The 18721-nt window shown below is 34.8% G+C and overlaps 2 protein-coding genes across 2 annotated transcripts; both read left to right on the top strand.

Moving 5' to 3' along the window:
- Positions 1 to 5163: 5163 nt before the first annotated feature.
- LOC143545511 (uncharacterized) lies at positions 5164 to 9284 on the top strand. Its single transcript, XM_077037393.1, has 8 exons — positions 5164 to 5533; positions 6733 to 6880; positions 7003 to 7153; positions 7249 to 7374; positions 7463 to 7543; positions 7647 to 7839; positions 7903 to 8173; positions 8818 to 9284. The coding sequence occupies exons 1-8, from the start codon at positions 5336 to 5338 to the stop codon at positions 9087 to 9089; spliced, it is 1440 nt and encodes a 479-aa protein (XP_076893508.1). The 5' UTR covers positions 5164 to 5335; the 3' UTR covers positions 9090 to 9284.
- A 4585-nt stretch (positions 9285 to 13869) lies between these two features.
- Positions 13870 to 18393, top strand: LOC143545510 (translocase of chloroplast 34-like). Its single transcript, XM_077037392.1, has 8 exons — positions 13870 to 13941; positions 15347 to 15444; positions 15532 to 15633; positions 15726 to 15850; positions 16318 to 16582; positions 17378 to 17446; positions 17524 to 17685; positions 17961 to 18393. Exons 2-8 carry the CDS (start codon positions 15352 to 15354, stop codon positions 18033 to 18035), a joined length of 891 nt encoding a protein of 296 aa, XP_076893507.1. The 5' UTR covers positions 13870 to 13941; positions 15347 to 15351; the 3' UTR covers positions 18036 to 18393.
- The last annotated feature ends 328 nt before the right edge of the window (positions 18394 to 18721 follow it).

Genomic DNA, 18721 nt, shown 5'->3' with positions numbered 1-18721 from the left:
GTGTATGAAGTTTATGAGCAGTGGCGGGCCTTAGAAAATTTTCTTATAGGGGTCGGAGATTTTTGGATCGGTACTCAGTTGCTTATGGCTATATAAAATTTTCTTCGGTGCGGTTCGGTCGCATGGATTGGGTCAAATTATTATTTAAATTCTTTTTCGATCCGGTTTGGTTGTTTAAGTCGGGTCATATAAAAAAGATAATCAAACAACATGCCATATTACCATATAACAAAACAAAAAATACATGATACGTGATGGAGGCCCAAGTATTGAAGAATCTGCCATGTTATATTTGGAGACTCATGATCGTGCTTTCAAAGGTGGCCCACGAAAACGGGTATAACTTGGCCTACGAAGCTCTGCTTCAAGCCCACCACTAGTCAAATCGAAGCTTGAGGCGAGGAGCACGTTGTGGCAAACAGCCCAAGACGCTTTGTCCCCTGTCCGAAGCCCAAAAACGACTCCTAAATAAAGTTATGAGCCTTTTTATGTTCTTTCGTCAGTTTTTACATTTTTATTTTTGGGTTTGTGTTTGGCCCATGGCCTTTTTTGGACATATTTCGTATTAGAAAGTTTATTTATATGATGTTTATGTAATGTGAAGGACATACTTGAATTTTAATAATAAAGAATTTCTCTTCAATTTCATTGACCTTTAGGTGAGATTTGGGAGTTTTGGGAAGTTTATCACGGGTATTCTTAGAATCAACGTGATTCGATCTTCGTTTTCGTTTTACTGTTGCATCAATACGTCATTAGTTATGCATAACTAAAATACAATATATTTATAGATGTTTTTTACGAGTTTTTATTTTTTGGCATCTAGTCAGGATCACCCCTTGGGGGTGGCAGGGTGGTCGACGGCCATAGGCCCGACACCCCACTTTTATTTTTATTTTAATAATATGTATTTTTATTAAATACAATATGTATATTTAATGTTTAAACTCAATTACATAACCACTAGCTTGGTTTAGTGGCAAAGGGGTATTACTCCAAACCAAAAGGTTATAGGTTCTGGTCTCATTTAAGACATCTTTAATCATACTTTTATTTATACAACCCAAATTATAAACAAGTAAACTCATAAAAATTAAATTGTTTAAACCCAACAAAATACTCCTTTTACTTAAAGCCCAAAAAAACTTTCGCATTTGGCCCAAAACTTTTTTTGCTTTCTCGGAGATGACCCTCCATCTGGTCATAGCATCATCTCGTTTGATATTCATATATTAAAAAAAATATAAAAACAAAACAAAAGCTTATTAAAAGTTAATTAATCATATACGATATAAATGGGGAAAAAACATGTTGACTTCTATCATATAAGTTATAAGTAAACTAACTAAGAAATAAAAAAATGTGTAAAAAAATATTTTGTTGATTTTATCTTTATTTTCACATGTCCCATTAAATTTTGGTAAAATGATAGGCTGAGAAAGAGAGTTAATAAAGACCCATTACATCCTTAAAATGTTAAATTAAGTTATCTTCTTTTTTTCTTCTTTGACTTAACCTGGGAATACCTCTTTGCGTCGGCTGCCGAAAAATATGGTTAGGTTACTCTTTTCTTTTCATATTCAGTTTTTTTATGTTGGTGGTTGTTCAGAAATCCACATGGGTCGAAGTCAAAATTTAATAGGGATCGTTCGGGAGTTTAACACATATATACCACTAAACTGTTTTTTCTCACACGGTCGGCCGACCCCCCCCCCCCCCCCTACAACTACGATAGGTCTGCCACTGTTTGTGAGGGAAGTTTGAACATGCAAACGAGAAGACAGACAAGGTTTGGACGACCCTCTCTCTCACTCACCCTCTCACGTCACATATATACATACATATTTTATATATAATTTTAATAATATTCGAATATATATATTTTATACACAATTTTTAATAATATTTTAATAAGGTTTGTGAAGGTCTAGTATTGTGAAAAAAATAAGGATTTTTAAAAGAAGTTTGGAATATGATGTGATGGTTTGTATAAGTTTGGCATTGTGGATGCACTAATAATATTTCCAGTTGAGTATGTATATATCGAACCTGCATCCATATGTTTTTTTTATTAACCGAAAAAATAGAAGTTGTAACTCCACATATTTACTTATGAACGCTCCTAACTCGTCAAATGATTATAAAAAAAGGCTTAAAAGAAAATAGGTTGAAAGTTTCAGAAGAAATTCAATCTATATAACTGTTTTATCTAAATGTTGCGGGTCAACCCAAGTCGATGATCCTGTCGAATAGGTTTGGTAAAAAAAAGCCGGGTCAGAAAAAATTAACAAATAAAGGGTGTAAGTGTATTATTATTATTATTATTATTATTATTATTATTATTATTATTATTATTATTATTATTATTACGTTTGTATTCAATATTTTGTCATTTTGTCAAAATTATGACCTTGATGACACCAAACTACTAAAATGTTACGCAAAAATACTTCCCTTCATTTTTTATTATTTAACCATTATTTGTACTCACATATATTTTATATTAACAACTTGAGATGAGTTTTGCCTTTTTTTCTAAATGAGACCAACAATTTAAATGTGTGCGTTTTACACTTTATTACACTTAAAATGTTTTGCATTCATTTTATATAATTGTGTAAATAATTGTTTAGAAAAAACGCCTTTGATATCTAAAATAAATCCGAGATAAATATCTTGTCATTTTCTAAAAATTCATGACACCTTAATAACACCAAATATCATAGATCACCAAAGTATGTAAATGTTAACTATAAATATTTCCCCTCAATTTTTTTTATTTAGCCACTATTTGAATTCACAAGATTGATTTTATAGTCTTGAAATGATATTTAGATTTTGAAAATAGAGGCATGTAATAATAAGTGATGCCATATTTTATTACGTCAAAAATGACTTATATAAATAAAACCATTGATGAAGTCTATTTTCGATAGGTTTTAAGTTACAAACAAATTAGTCAAGTGGTTCTCAAGTTTTCTAATTAAATTTGGTTTTGTATTGAAAGCACCCATATATATATATATACATATATATATATATATTTATGTGGACGCGTATAATATAAACCAATTTACACATGAAACTACAATAACCACATAAAGACTTATACAATTATACTTAAATAAAAAAGTATAGCAATAGCAATAAATTTTTACGAATGTCTATGTAACATTAGTTCAGAATTCAAGATATAACATACCGTACTGTCTCCTTCATTGTTCAAAGTGTGGGAAGAGAAGACAAGTGTAATCATCACCAACAAAATCTCTATTCCTTAACCTTGGAGCTCTCATGGCCATTGCATCACACTGAATTTTCTGCATCTCACCCACATTCCCATACGGAAAAGACGGTTTTGGCCCTCTAATTCCTTGCATCTCAAGCTTCTTTCTTAGTCTTTGATGCTTCAACCATAAGGTATCAAAAAAGTAAAAGGATAAAATCGTAATTACAAGTAACCCCACATAAACAAAAAGATAAAAAAACCAATGACAAAGATGAAGAAATTAGTGTCTTCATTGTAGTTTTATGGGTGTTTTGACATAAAGAAGAGGCTACTTATGTGTTACAGTAAATATGTTTTCATCCTAAACGTTTTCATTATTTTATTTAAGACGTAATTTATTTTGTTTTATAATTTTGAATATATGATGCATTGAATAAAATTTTCTTTTGACTACATTTATTTTTTCAATACTATGAGTTGTATAACGCGGAGTATTAATTAACATAATATATATTTTATATTTATATAAAATATATTTTATATTGTATTCTTGTGAGTTATGCCTATACCCTTTGTGCCGTTGTATGTTTATAGATGGTTCTTCTAGTTTGAACATTTACATTTTGTAATCCCCCAAAAAGTTTTGAAGTGGTACCTTTCCCATTCCACATATTTTTTAAGTTTTTGAGTTCTAACTTGTGAGGTGATGATTTTGAAGTTTGATAAGGTTGTCAATAAGCTATTGGATGGTTTGTGTAGGGTGTTAAAAAACCGAAATCCAAAATGAAAACGGAATCCGAATTACTTGTTCAAGTATTTAGCTCGAGTAAAGTTTTAAAATTCAGGTTATTCAAATTATTTAGATACTTGTCTAACCTAAACAAGCATATAACATGTATGTTGGTAGGGGAATGACCCTAACAATTATGCTTATAATTAAAATTTAAAAATGTGTCCAGCTCATTCTCATCACCGAATAAGCTTCATTGCCTTAAACCTAATTCACGAAAGAGCACCTTCACATGCTTCACGATTGCATAAGAAATTGAGATAATAGGAACTTGCTATCTATTTGTTTGGTTACCAGGTTGAAATGCTTTGGATGAGCAATGAATGAATTTTACAATCCTAAATCTCTAATGTAGAACAAAATGTTTAGAAAATGAAATTATAAACATCTATTAGTTTCTTTCAATTTCTCTTTTGAATTTATAAACATAATCAAGACTAATTTGTGTTTTCCACTATTGTATGTTTATTGTAATATATAACAGGTTAAAATGTTCGCAACCAATAATAATAATAATAATCAAAAAATAAAAAAATAAGAAAAGTTGTTATTCAGTTTAATTCATTTATTCAAAATTTATCTGAATCCAATCCGAATTGAATTCATATCTCATTGGAATATCTTCAATCGGACCAGATCGGATTTCAGACAAGCCCCTAACTTTTCAAACATGAAAAATCCGATACAATTATATACATCTGGCAGACCATTCAGACCATATGAAACCATACCTCTCGTATAACTAGTTAACATATATCCTGTAACATATTTCGATTAAAAAGGTACATATAATGTGTCAGTGATGTCTATAAAACCCGAGACTAAAAATACATTTTACTTTTGTTAAAGTTGATCCCCTTGTTTGTTCATCAAACTTGGATATATAATACAAGTTGTTATCAAATACAAATTAAATTAACATGATAACTATAAGAATCATGTAGTGTAACTATAGTGTAGTATAATTACATAATTATATTATTTGATTCTGACTGTTAGCACATAAATTTAATTTATACGCTGATATATAATACATCGCACCAGTATACACTACACCACTACTGTTAATAATAATAATAATAATAATAATAATAATCCTCTTATCTCACTTTCTAAACTGGGTCTTTCATTTCATCACCCAAAATTCACTTGACAGACCCACCAGCAATCCGAAACCCTTACTCAATTCTACTTCTACCTCTACTTCTCATCTTCCAATCCAATCTAGGGTTTGTTTTTTTGTTTACCGCAGATTATTAATTTCTAATTCACCAACTCTAGATATATATTGATTAGTTGAGAAGAAAGAAAAGAAGATGGACGGGAGGAGGATAACGGCGAGTCCACGGCCGTGTAACGGGCGGCGAGTGGTGGCGAAGAAGCGGAGGCGTGGAGGCGGTGATGGGTTTGTGAACAGCGTCAAGAAGCTTCAACGGCGTGAGATTTGTTCCAAGAGAGATCGAGGGTTTAGAATGTGTGAGGCTCAGGAACGCTTTAGAAACATCCGATTGCAGGTCTAATTTAACTGAATTTGGAATTAGGGTTTTTTTTTTTATTATTATTTTTTTTTTGATTGTGTGAAGTAAATGTTTAGTCTTTTTGGGTTGGTATGTTAGGATTTGTAAGTGTTAAGTTAATACCTTAAAAAGTAATTGGCTTTTAGATGATGAGAGTATATGTTGCTTCAGAAACATTCAATTGCAGGTTTAATTTTCATGTTTGGTTTAGCCTGATTGAATTGAATTTGAAATTAGGGTTTTTTTTAAAGTTGATTATGTGAAGTAAATGTTTAGTTTTTTTGGTTTGGTATGTTAGGATTAGTAAGTGTTAAATTAATACCTTAAAGCAATTAGCTTTTATATGATGAAAGTATATGTTGCTGTGAGTTATGATTGTTAAGAGTGATGCTCGAGTTAGTTAATGTTATTTTTCTTGTTTAATTTGGTTTGGAAGATGATTGTTATCATTATATGTTGCTGTGTGAATGATAAGTAAGGTTTTTTATTTATTTAATAAAGTAGCATGTGAAGGAAATTTTTAGTCTTTTTAGGTTGATTCATATAGTAGGCTTAATAAGTGTTAGATTAATACCCTAAAACAATTAGCTTTTATATGATGAGAGTATATGTTGAATTGCTGATCATTGTTGAAGATATAGTGACTTAAGAATGACTCTACATGGTAAAATGTTATTTTTCCTGTTTAAATTGGCTTGGAAATGATTGTTGTTATTATAATTGATGTATATTTCAGGTTGACAATGATAGTCTTTTAAAAAATAAACCTTTTGTGAAGCTCGTATCGTTACTACAATAAAGTTATGCTTATGAATGATAGAATCCAAGGTGGCTAATAGTAACACGATAAACTTTTTGCTTATTATGTTTGTAGGCTTATAATTAAGGTTTTACTTGATAAAAGTTATTACTTTATGAACATTTATTATGTTCTTGCATTTTGAGTTGGTACAGTTTTATGACTTTCATCTATATAATCATATACTTTTGAGTGGGTCGATGTGGGCTGTGTTTTATCTCAAACGTGTTAAATCTGAACCTTTAACTTAAAAGGGAATAGGTCAAAGTGTCAAACAGGTTGAAAGCACTAAATCATCTTTATTTAAAGAAGCATAGATCAAGATTATCATTGCAGTAGTTATATTGTTTTGTATTCACTAGCTTATGATAACTTATCTGGTAAACAATGATATCAGGAGGAGTATGATACTCATGATCCAAAGGGGCATTGCTCTATGGTATTACCATTTCTTAAAAAACGGTCAAAAATCATTGAGATTGTAGCTGCACACAATATAGTATTTGCTCTTGCACAATCTGGAGTTTGTGCTGCATTCAGCAGAGGTATTATTATTATTTTTATTATTATTATGATAATTATTATTATCATTATTAAGATAAAATTGCAGTTCCTGAACTATATTATTAATGTTTAAGGGCTCTCATATGTTATATATTTTATGCAGACACCAACCAGAGAATATGTTTCCTAAACGTTAGCCCCGATGAAGTTATAAGAAGCTTGTTTTACAACAAGAACAATGATTCACTCATTACAGTATCAGTTTATGCTTCCGACAGCTTTAGTTCCTTGAAATGCAGAACAACAAGAATTGAGTATGTGAAATTTCACTCTTATATTCTAAATTCAAATATTTCTAGTTGTTTTTTTCTTTGTTGTTGAAAATGTGTCATGTTTATAATTGTGACAGATACATACGGCGAGGTCAACCGGATGCTGGTTTTGCTCTATTTGAGTCAGAATCTTTGAAATGGCCTGGTTTTGTGGAATTTGATGACGTGAATGGAAAGGTGTTGACTTTTTCAGCACAAGATAGGTAAGTTTTTGACTTTATTAACCGTCTTATAGTTCTAGGCTTCTAGCTAATGGGATTAACACAGATTTCTTGTTTTGTATTTTTTCAGCATTTACAAGGTGTTTGATTTGAAAAACTACACGATGTTGTATTCCATAGCTGATAAAAATGTACAAGAGATCAAAATAAGGTAAATTCGTTTAGGTCAATTTGTTTTTGTTTCGTTTTATTCTTTCTATCTATTGTATTGATAAATTTTATGATATTTCCTTTTTATTCAATACAAAAATTAGCCCCGGAATCATGTTGTTGATATATAACAAAGCTAGCAGTCATGTCCCTCTCAAGATTCTCTCAATTGAAGACGGAACCGTTTTGAAATCGTTTAATCATCTTCTTCATCGAAACAAGAAAGTTGACTTCATTGAACAGTTCAATGAAAAGCTTCTTGTCAAGCAAGAAAACGAGAATCTTCAAATTCTTGATGTAAGTAATTTCCATTATTATGTTATAAGTACCATGAAAAATTAAAGCTTGTTTTGTGTTTAGGTACGCAATGCTGACTTAACTGAAGTTAGCAGGACAGAATTTATGACACCATCAGCGTTCATCTTTCTGTATGAGAATCAATTATTCTTGACGTTTAGAAACCGAACAGTAGCGGTTTGGAATTTCCGTGGGGAACTCGTGACATCATTTGAAGATCATTTGTTGTGGCATCCTGACTGCAACACGAACAACATATACATCACAAGTGATCAAGATCTTATTATTTCATATTGCAAACCCAAATCTGACGATTCACCAACCGAAGGACATGGTAAAGTGCCCATTATTCGATCTCTTTTTTAAACCATTTATTATCCCATATAATCATCACCCATCAGACCTTTAGAAAAATTGGATCTAAGCTAGTGTACGAGGTCAAAATGTTCAGTGCCTTTGACCACGTTGACTTGTGATATAATATTTACTCACAAAATATTAATATCAGTAATATGGTATAAGGGTATTGTATGTTTCTCTTTAAACACAATATAAGGGTATTGTATGTTTCTCTTTTGTCTTGCACTCCAAATCTCATATCCTAATGCAACTTTCAACGGGAGGGTATAAATGTCATAAACTTAAGAATGGGTAGTTTGATGTTATGATTTTTTGTTGGGTAAATGGGATATTTAAAAATTTTACTTAAAATAACAAATTATTTAAATTATACCTATTTAAAATACTTAATATTTACCCATTTCATTAAATTCAATTTAATATATGACCAATTTTAATTTTTTTGAACAGGCGATAACAAGTTTTAGTGGGATATATAAATTTCTCCCATTTTATGTATGTTGTTTTCTCATATATGAATATATGAACACATGCAGTCAGGATCTATAAATTTGAATCATTTGACTGTTGTGATTCTGTTTCTTGAATATGTGTGTGTTTTACTTTGGTAATATGCAGAAGGATCTATAAATATCAGCAACATATTGACTGGAAAATGCCTTGCTAAAATAAAGGCAAAGAATGGTGTTCCTTTGGATGAATGCAGTTGCAGTTGCAACACGAGCAAAAGCGGCTGCAAATGTACATCAAGAAAACGAATCCGAGCTTCTAGAATCACGAGCTCTGTTACAGAAGCACTAGAAGACATTACCGCCCTTTTCTATGATGAAGAGCGTAACGAGATTTATACAGGTAATAGGCTCGGGCTTGTTCACGTATGGTCTAACTGAAGGTTTGTTCTGCAAGATTTCTTGAGTTGGGTAGAAACAAAACACGATATAGATGTAATCGTTAATAGATTTGTTCTTCGGGTAGAAATGTTAATGACTTTGGTTTTTTGTTTGTTTGTTTGTGTAAAATGGAACCTGAATATGTTTTTTTTAAATGTTTTAATTGGTGAAATGAAGTGTAAAAAATGAATGCTATGTATCTTATGATGCCCTTGGTACTTGTTTTCTTATTTGCTTGATCATGAAAGACTTGCTTGATCAGGATTCTGATTAGTGAGAGATGCAAGAGGTGATCAGTTAATTGAAAGTGATTATGCATATCTATTGAGAAGTATAATATAAAACAATCTTAGTAGTGAGAAGATTGTATAATGATGATCTATATCGATTTAGATAAGATAGCGAAGAACAGCTCTTGATGGATACTAGTGAGTCGATATAAACTGAATTAGTTAACAATCATCCGAACCAGTATAATCCTTTGTGTTTATGTAGTGATACTTCTCCATCCTCTAAACTCCATACTTATTCTTTGTTATACAAGTTTAAAAATTTTGTAGAGGCCATTAAATTTAAAAATAGCCTATTTACCACATGTAGGTCCAAACAAAAAATATTTTAAAGATGTTAGAATGCGGTAAACCGTGTGAACAAGACGAGCAATGAGTAGCACGGGTATGTAACTAGGTATGAGACAACTTTGCAATATACTATAAGACTAAGATTACCAAAACCCGAACCTTACCATCCCTTACAATAAGCTAAGCATAAAATATCTTCATACAACGATAATCAAAACCCAACAAGAATATGCTAGAGGCGGTGATTATGATTTAGAGAGAGGAGAGTACATAAAAATTTAAAATGAGTCGATGAAGAGAGAGAAAGAGTACAATACCCATGAAATGGTGATTATCACAAGTGATGAGTCATGTAGCAAGTGTCAGGCAAACAATGAAGAATATGATGAATAGTAAGTTTATAGATACCGACACATATTTGGTTTTTGATATATGTATAAGAGTAAATGCAGTTTTCGTTCCTGTGGTTTGTCTAAATCTGTAGTGTTTTTTTTTTATTTTAAAGTTTATTCCTTTATATATAATTTACTATAAAATGATTACAATAAAGCGGCAGGCAAACGGGCAACAAGCTGCGCCGCAACCCCCTTTTAAATAACAAAACCACTCCTGCTAAAAACGAAGCTTTAGGACCTAGAAGCTGAAGAGGTTCCATGTACGACACGCTGAACCCTACTAAAAAATTTCACAGCCTCTGGGGCCAGAAAACCAAATGTATCAAAGGAAAATGGTAGAAAGACATGTTGATTATCTAAACAAGCTTTCTCGTGTTTAACAACTTTGCCCGATTCAGCCTTCAACGCAGCCTGACTCACAATAAACCCACGGTCCCTGAGCCCAACAAGAGGAGACACTCCTGTAAGATCCACACATGTGTGTTTCCCCCCTACCCACCCGAACACAAGAATATCAGTTGGTCGTAAAGTAGACCTCACTTCAAGAGGATCCGTGAGAAAGTTAACAAGGGCCTCATTTTTAACAGAAATCCATGCCCGTTTAAGAACATCACATAGAACATCCTTAACCAAATCATGTCTGTATTTAAAGCCAGACAATTCTTTGCAATGCACCGCATGGTCACCAAAAGAATCCAAACAGACCTTGCGATAAATTGGGCAAGGCTCATCAGTCCGGAACATAGGAATCATTAACCGGTACTTAAGGATAGCCCGATACTCCAAACCCGACATACGTTGGCCTAATCCTTCAATGGGGATGGTCGTTAGAAAAACCTGAGCCCGAGGAGCGCGAATGCATTCAAACAACGCCTTTTGGCGAGGGGATAGATCAAACTTTACTTCTAAACTCTTGACGATTCCACTAAATAAGGCACTCGCCACAACATGTTGGGCTTTAGGGGGGGTGTCCTTATTAGAGAACCCACTAAGATCAAAATCTGGAAGTGAAGTATGTAAACGATCCATCGCACACCCATAATCAGAGTCCAACCCATAAATATCACAACACCGAAGAATATGGTCTTGCAAACACCACGATTGTGCTCTCGAAGCCACAAAAGCATATGTAGATACATCCTCGGCCGAACAGAGACCCAACCCCCCGTCACGGGTCGGAAGTGATGCCAACCTCCATTGGAGATCCCCAAAGAACGGACCTCCACAAACCACGATGTCCTCAATCGCCCTTCGAAGGCCATTGTCAAATATAGAAACAACTTCCCCCACATACATAGGTTTGCACGTTCTCAAACCGAACAAAAGCTTGGCGACTCCCATACATGAGCGAAGCAAAAGAAGCTCGCATTGAGGATCCCGAAGTCTTGGGAGACAGCTCTTCAGTTCCACAGCACTAGATGCCCTTTTCATAGCCAAACTGCTGATAAACCCCGCATCCAGGCTTACAGCACCACCAAGGAGTTTCACGCCACCGGCCTTCCAATCCCGCAAGGGAACAACCCCTCCTGTACCTTCACCCCATCGCATGTTGGCCAAAATAACTCTGTTTTCTTAACGTTTAATTCAAGACCCAAACGAGGCCCCTCAGACCTGATAATATCTAATGCTTTGGCCACCTCGCTAGTATCCCCGATAATCGTGCCATAATCCAGGTACCAAGCATGAAAGAGAAGCTTGCACTGATCTCTAATTTGATGAACAAGTGGGTGCAAAACTAAGGCAAAAAGGAGAGGCCCAAGAGGGTCCCCCTGTTGAACCCCAGTGGTGGATTTAATGTAAGTATCACCCACATATAACCTAGCCGACTACCCATATAAAAAATCCACCAAAAGAGAAATGGAAGGACATCGAATCCGGACCTCATGTAGAAGGGTCATCCTATCGACTAAGTTGAAGGCATTGGAGAAATCAACAGTAAGCATAGCCAATGACCCATCCGAATGAAACTGATTTAGAAACCTGTTCGCGCTTTGGAGCACGGCCTCTGCCCCACTAGGGACTCCCACCCCAAATTGAAAGTCACCGAGGTATTTAGCCATCTCCTTCCCGACACCCCTCATATCCACCTTAGAGACCAACCGTCTTCAAATGGCCCCAACGGCAATAGGTCTAATCCCATTGTCCGGTTTAAGCAACGGCGTAAGTGGGGCAGTCACAACAAACTCTGTTAACACCTTAGGACACCTTCCCCCCAAAAATAAATTAACCACCGCAGAGATAGCCTTGAGAAAACCATCCGCAATTGGATACCCCTCTTCGCACAACGCATCTAAAATGTGTTGGGCTCGCAAACCGTCCCGCCCACACAAAGTCCCTTTAGGGAAAGATTTAATGCACCCAAGCACACTATCAACGTCCACGACAAGGGGAGACTCAGAAAGCAAGGAGGTAGGCATAATCGGAGGTGCCATGATGGGATGCTTAGACAACAAAGCGTTCAAAGTATCCTTACCGAAAGGTGCAACCCCCGAAGAGTATAATACTTTGACCGCAACAGTGAAATGCCCGTCCGCAACTTTCCGCAAAAATTGTTTAACATTGGCGCCCAACCCGGCGTTATCAGACTCGGGGACAAACGCATCACCACCCGGGGCATCTCCTAGGGTTGGTCAAAAAGCGATATAAGGAGCTCAAAGAAACCGTCACCGTCACCCCAAGCGGATAGCGAGCGTTGAATAATTCGGCATTGCTCAGACTTTCTATTGCCAGACATGCGTTTCTGACGATTAGAAGGTCTGAAAACTCGTAATGTGCAACGTGGTAACAACAAAAGTTTCACCCACGCCTCAACAGACTCTGGCATAGCCGCCACCTTACCCAGATCCCCCACTAAGGCTTGGGAAAAAGCCATACGACAACTATGAGGAATGCTTTTAACAGTCGTAATAGGATGAGTGAAGACACGCTCAAGGAGAGCTACATCCACCTCCACCCTTCCCACCGCGACAACTTCCCTCCCAACACGCGGCTTCGCAATCCCCACTATAAACTCCTCCACATCTCACGTGACACACTTGTACCAGACCGACCCGTCGTCATGATGGAACCCCCGACGGAGAGCATGTGACTCCATACACGCTCCACACATCCACCTACGCAAGACCTTTAAAGCCTCGCCAACCGAAATAAACAAATCCAAATTCGTCGAGATCGCCTCCCGTAAGGTTTTTTTCTTTTCCCGTAAGGTCTTTTTCTTGTCATCCGATGACAAATGTAGTTTTAGTCCAATAGTTTTAAATTTGCGATTTTCGTCCATGTGGTTTCATTTCACTTGCAATTAAACCCGACCCACTAACCCCGTTAAGTCTGGTCGTTAAACGAAACAACGTGCCCCTCACGCGATGGGCCTATTTGTCATCTTTATCCTCAAATAAACCCCAACCTTAATTCGCAAGCCCTATAAAGTGAGGGGTTGTGGTTTATTTAGGGGGGGGGGGGACTGCCCCTCACGTGAGTGACACGCTATTATGTTTAACGACCATACTTAACGGGGTTAGTGGGGTCGGGTTTAATTGCAAGTAAAACAAAACCACATGGACGACAATCGTAAATTTAAAACTATTTTACTGAAATTACAGATTTGAACAAACGACAAGGACGAAAACCGCAGTCCACTCTCTCTATAGTTAAAAAAATAAACAATTTCTTGCATAACTTCACAAATAAAAATACGAAAACGCTTAAAGATACAAACTTTAAGGACTAGACTTGTTACTTCATAAAACCCAGAGACCATTTATGCAAATACCTTAAACTGCTAAAACCCTGGTGTTGATAATGATAATTGATAACCCAGGAACAGCTACAATTTCTTGAATTTGAAGCTCCAAATATCAAATTGTGGTTAAAGATAAGGTAAGATTCAAAACCCATGTTCTTGTTTTTATCAATTTTGGTTTCATGGAACTGAAATTGGTTTTTGATGATATTACCAGTCGAAGTCTGTGCTGAATTTGAGTAGTCATATTGTAATATTATTTTCGAAGGCTATTATGTAATTACTTGTTTAACATGTTATTTGGTGAGATGTTTGATTATATTACTGAATTTTAGCTATGTTTTAATGAGTGAAAATTGGGTTGAATTATGGTTTGATTGCGTGACCATGAGTAGTCATAAAGCCCCATCCCTAGGCGTTATGCGCCTCGTGGCGCTTATGGCTTTTTACATAAAACAAGTGTAGTCATAACTCTCCATAACTTTGTTTATTTGTTTTTTTTTTAATTCTTAAAGGTAAAAAAGTAATGGTTCTTTTTCGATTTTGGTGCAATTATCGCGTTTTGTGTATAACTTGCAAAAAAAAAAAACCCCCATAACTTGGAGGGGGACGGTGTTTCCCAAAGTTATGAGCCATAAAGCTGCCCCATAACTCTCCACTACGGATGGTCTTATGTTTGATGAAATTTGCTAGTAATTACTTGTTTACAAGTTATTTGGTGAGAACTTTCGATAAAGTTTTGTAATTTATTTCTGTTTCAATGTGTAAAAAATAAAAATCGGTCGAATTATACTTACATTAATAGTTGTCAAAAGCGCGCTCAAGGTGCAAAGGGTGAGCCTGGGCCCTAGGCGCTGAAAAAGCGAGGGACCGAGATAAGCAAAGTGCATAGCATAGACATACGATAGGGGGGGGGGGGGGGGTTAGACGTGTTTTAGGCTTGTTTAGGATGGTTACACGTCATTTTTGGATCTTTTAGACCAGTTTGTCAGAATTTTCAGCGTTTGGGCTGAATGTTCGGAATCTGACCAAAATCTTGCCTGAAGGTCGCCTGATCGCCTGGATGGCAGCAAGGCGCCTTGCCTCGCTAGAGGGCCTAAGTGCACGCCTGAAGAGATTTCAACAACAGAGGTTTAGTTGCTTATGGTTGATGGAATTTGCAAGTAATTACTTGCTTAACAAATTATTTGGTTAAAATTTTTATTATATTCCTGAAATTTAGTTCTGTTACCACGAGTAAAAACTGTATTGAATTATAGTTTATTTGCTTCTGTTCGATGGAATTTTCATGTAAATTTTGTAATTACTTGTTAATATGTCATTTGTAGAGATTTATATATTTTCCAAATTTTAGTTCTGTTTTCATGAGTAAAAGTTTTATAGAATTATAGATAGAATTTGTAGTTTAATTGCTTTTTTTTAATGGAATTTGCAAGTAATTACTTGTTTATTATGATGTTATTCAAGTGACATGTTATGATGTCTCTGAATTGTGGTTTTATTCACATTGAGTACAAATTCAGTTGAGTTTGTGTTTTTCAGGTTCAATGGCCCGTGAATGGAGCGGGATTCAACAGTTTCCTCTTGCAACCCAAACCAAGTTGCTTGAGTTACTCGGAACACTAAAGGAAAAGGTCAAAGTCAACTCCTAATTGCTTTATTATATCATCATTAAACCATAATTAAAATCCGTGTACTTATAATCGTTTAATGATCACAGGAGAAAGAACAGTGTGACAATTCTTGTAATGGGAAAGGGCGGTGTCGGGAAATCATCGACTGTGAACTCTATTCTAGGTGAACGGGCAGTTGCAGTCAGTGCATTTCAGGTATATATTATAACTTCATAGTTTTATAATGATGTTCAAGTGTCGTTCAATTTTGTAAGTATTTGATTTGATTTATTCATCATATTTTGCAGTCCGATATTCCACGGCCCGTGATGGTTTCCTGTGAGCGGTCGGGGGTCACACTGAACATCATCGACACACCCGGTATTATTGAAGGAGGATTTATCAATGATCAGGCCCTCGAACTCATTAAAAGGTCTATTATTGTTGAGTTTCTGTACTCGTATACAAAACATAAATTTAACTAGTTTAAGTTAAGCCATATATGGATTAAAATCATATGGCATTTTTTAATGAAAAAAATATTGAAAGTTCTCTTAATATGCTAAATAATAGTTTGGCTCATAAACTATGAAGCTTATAACTTCTTGCATTATATGTATGTTGCAAGTATTATTATTTATTTTTTTAATACACATCAACATGTGTAAAAAAATACAAAATTGTAAAAATGTATTTTTTTTTCTTAAATGAACAGCCGCTATATGCGTTAAAAATATAATTTTGGGGATTGTTCGTTTTCACCTTACTGAAAGTTTGACCCGTTTGAGATAAGCTCAACCCAAATCGACCCGTTTTTTTAATTTACAATTCTTAGCTTTCTTATACTAATGGGCTACTTTAATGATTCATTGATTTGTGATATTGTGGTTATCTAAGCAGGTTTCTTTTGAACAAAACAATAGATGTTTTGTTATATGTTGACCGATTGGATTCCTATAGAGTTGACAATTTGGACCAACAAGTTATTAAGGCAATAACCAGGAGTTTTGGTAAAGAAATATGGCGTAAAGGGATTGTAGTGTTAACACATGCTCAGCTCACACCACCAGATTTTCTCAGTTATGATGAGTTTTTTGCAAGAAGATCAGAGGCTCTCATTAATGTTGTTGACTCTGAAGCTCGGCTCAATAGATGTGAAATTCCGGTATAAATTTTTGATGAAATCGGTCAAATTTTTGTTTTTGTATATAAGATTTGGTAGTTTCTCCATTTGACTATTGTTCACTGCACTATTGGAAATATAAAATTTTGGGGTTTAGATTCTGATGCAGTGGTTTAAAAGTCATACGTTTGACCTTTAGGTGGTCAAATGGTCGGTTTTGAGCTCAAACAACCAAAACCTAAATGTTTTCAATTTATCATTTAGGCTTAAAAAATTTTTTGTAAAAACTTTGGGCCTAAATCTGTTTGGGTACACTATTTAATTAATTCTTATATATTATTTACTTGGGCCTAAAATTTTTGGTTCGGTTTTTCGGTCTTAATTACATGGAAAATCGAAACCTAACTGAAATTTTGGTTTTTAGGAAAACATATAAACCAAACCGTTTGTTTTTTTGTTTGGGTTCAGTTTTTCGGTTTTTTCGGTTACAAATAAGTTTTATTTGGTTTCTTGCACACCTCTTGTTTGACCTAATGGCTGCAAAATGGGCGGTTGGGTGATGGCGTTCATAAAATTGACCACTTTTTTAGTAAGGGCCCAAATGGGCTGGATCGGTTCGGGCAATTCGTTTGACCAGCTGTTGGCCTGTTTGACCGAGCTGACCGGTTTGAATAGTGTTCTCTTTAGTTTGATCATGGATATGACATGTGATATTTGTGTAAACAGCTTCGTAATATCGTTGACTATAGCAGAAGTCAAAATACATGGAATTTTCTCATTAAGATGCTCACATTTAAGACAAAAAATATGATCTTTTGTGCATCTGTTTTTATGCAGGGTCATGCGCTTCCGGCTGTCTTGGTTGAAAACAGCAGCCGGTGTACTATTAACGATGGTAGAGAAAAGGTTAGTATTGCTCAAATATCATGCTTATACGTTAAATATATATATATTTTTATTTTTAAAATTTTGTGTTGCATTAGATTCTTCCAAATGGGATTGCTTGGATTCCCAACATAGTGGAAACCATCACAAAAGTGGCTACAAATGAAAGTCAAAACATTATGGTTGACCAGAATTTGATTGATGGTCCAAATGCAAATGAAAGAGGGAAATGGCTCATCCCCCTCATCTTAGGAGTCCAAGTAAGCTATCAAACTTGCGTTGACTTTTTCCGACATCTTTATATAATTTATAAATGTTTCATGAATAATTAGCATGTCAAATAAAATATGATGACAGAAGTTATGGGGCAATTTGATACATACACGTATAAACTTGCATAATATCATCTTTATCTTGCCATATAAGTTAGTACTAGACATACTCATTGAATATACTTCAAACTTTTGTTTAATATTTCAACTTGTTTTTGATTTCTCTTGTGTGATTATCCCACATCTTCGACATCTTTTTGCAGTTCTTATTTGTTACGCAAGTTAAAAAATGGATCAAGGATGATATAGCTAAAGCACCCAAATCTTCTTGGGAATGAGCCGGTTGCTTGGTCCTTACGTAAACTTGGTTTGATCGGTGAGGTAGAGATGGTTGTTCGTGGCAGTTTTTCTTCTAGAAAATCGTAACTTGGTGTTAATTTAGATGTTTTTTTGTCGATTCAATGATTTTCTGGTGTTACATGTTTTGTTACAAGCCATTACTTTAGTTGTTCACTATGAAAAATAGTGGTTGAGGTATCCATTGCTATAATTTGTTGCTTTTGTGAAACATTTGTTTTAATAATAATAAGTGTAACAAGCATTTGTTGATAAAGCAACAAAGGATCTTATTACTTATTAGTCATCATACTTAGGGTGGTTATTACCGTTGAAAACTAAACGAACCTTTCTAACTTATTGCTGCTGAGATAACGGCCTACTTCTTTACAGTCAGTGCGCAATGCATGCAATTGTTGATAGAAGAATTCTAATTGGTTATACAAACAGAAGAACTACTAGTCTTTTTTAATAAAATTATCTAGATTTTTATCGTCGTCTTCATCCACATCGCAGTTGCCGGAACCATTCTTCAAAAACCTTTTTGCACTAATTCAAACATTTGAATGACTGAGAGTTTGTTTTATGTTTCCTAAATTAAACAATTCTAAAAGTTCTTAAATGTTGTGGAAGAAAATGAGAGTTTATGAGAAAAGTTTGGAGTATGATGTGATCTGATGTGACCGTC

Source organism: Bidens hawaiensis, unplaced genomic scaffold (genome assembly GCF_021521415.1).
Source record: "Bidens hawaiensis isolate Kalapana, Puna unplaced genomic scaffold, B.hawaiensis_p1.1 tig00013978_1, whole genome shotgun sequence".
In the NCBI taxonomy this organism is placed as follows: Eukaryota; Viridiplantae; Streptophyta; class Magnoliopsida; order Asterales; family Asteraceae; genus Bidens; species Bidens hawaiensis.
The sequence above is the reverse complement of the archived record's forward strand: the minus strand, read 5'-3'. Positions and strand labels throughout refer to the sequence as shown.

Coding starts and splice junctions, on each gene's coding strand:
- LOC143545511 (XM_077037393.1), top strand. CDS start 5,336: ATGGACGGGAGGAGGATAACGGCGAGTCCACGGCCGTGTAACGGGCGG. Junction 6,881..7,002: donor TTGTGCTGCATTCAGCAGAG/GTATTATTATTA, acceptor TATTTTATGCAG/ACACCAACCAGAGAATATGT. Junction 8,174..8,817: donor TTCACCAACCGAAGGACATG/GTAAAGTGCCCA, acceptor GGTAATATGCAG/AAGGATCTATAAATATCAGC.
- LOC143545510 (XM_077037392.1), top strand. CDS start 15,352: ATGGCCCGTGAATGGAGCGGGATTCAACAGTTTCCTCTTGCAACCCAA. Junction 15,634..15,725: donor TTGCAGTCAGTGCATTTCAG/GTATATATTATA, acceptor CATATTTTGCAG/TCCGATATTCCACGGCCCGT. Junction 17,447..17,523: donor TTAACGATGGTAGAGAAAAG/GTTAGTATTGCT, acceptor GTGTTGCATTAG/ATTCTTCCAAATGGGATTGC.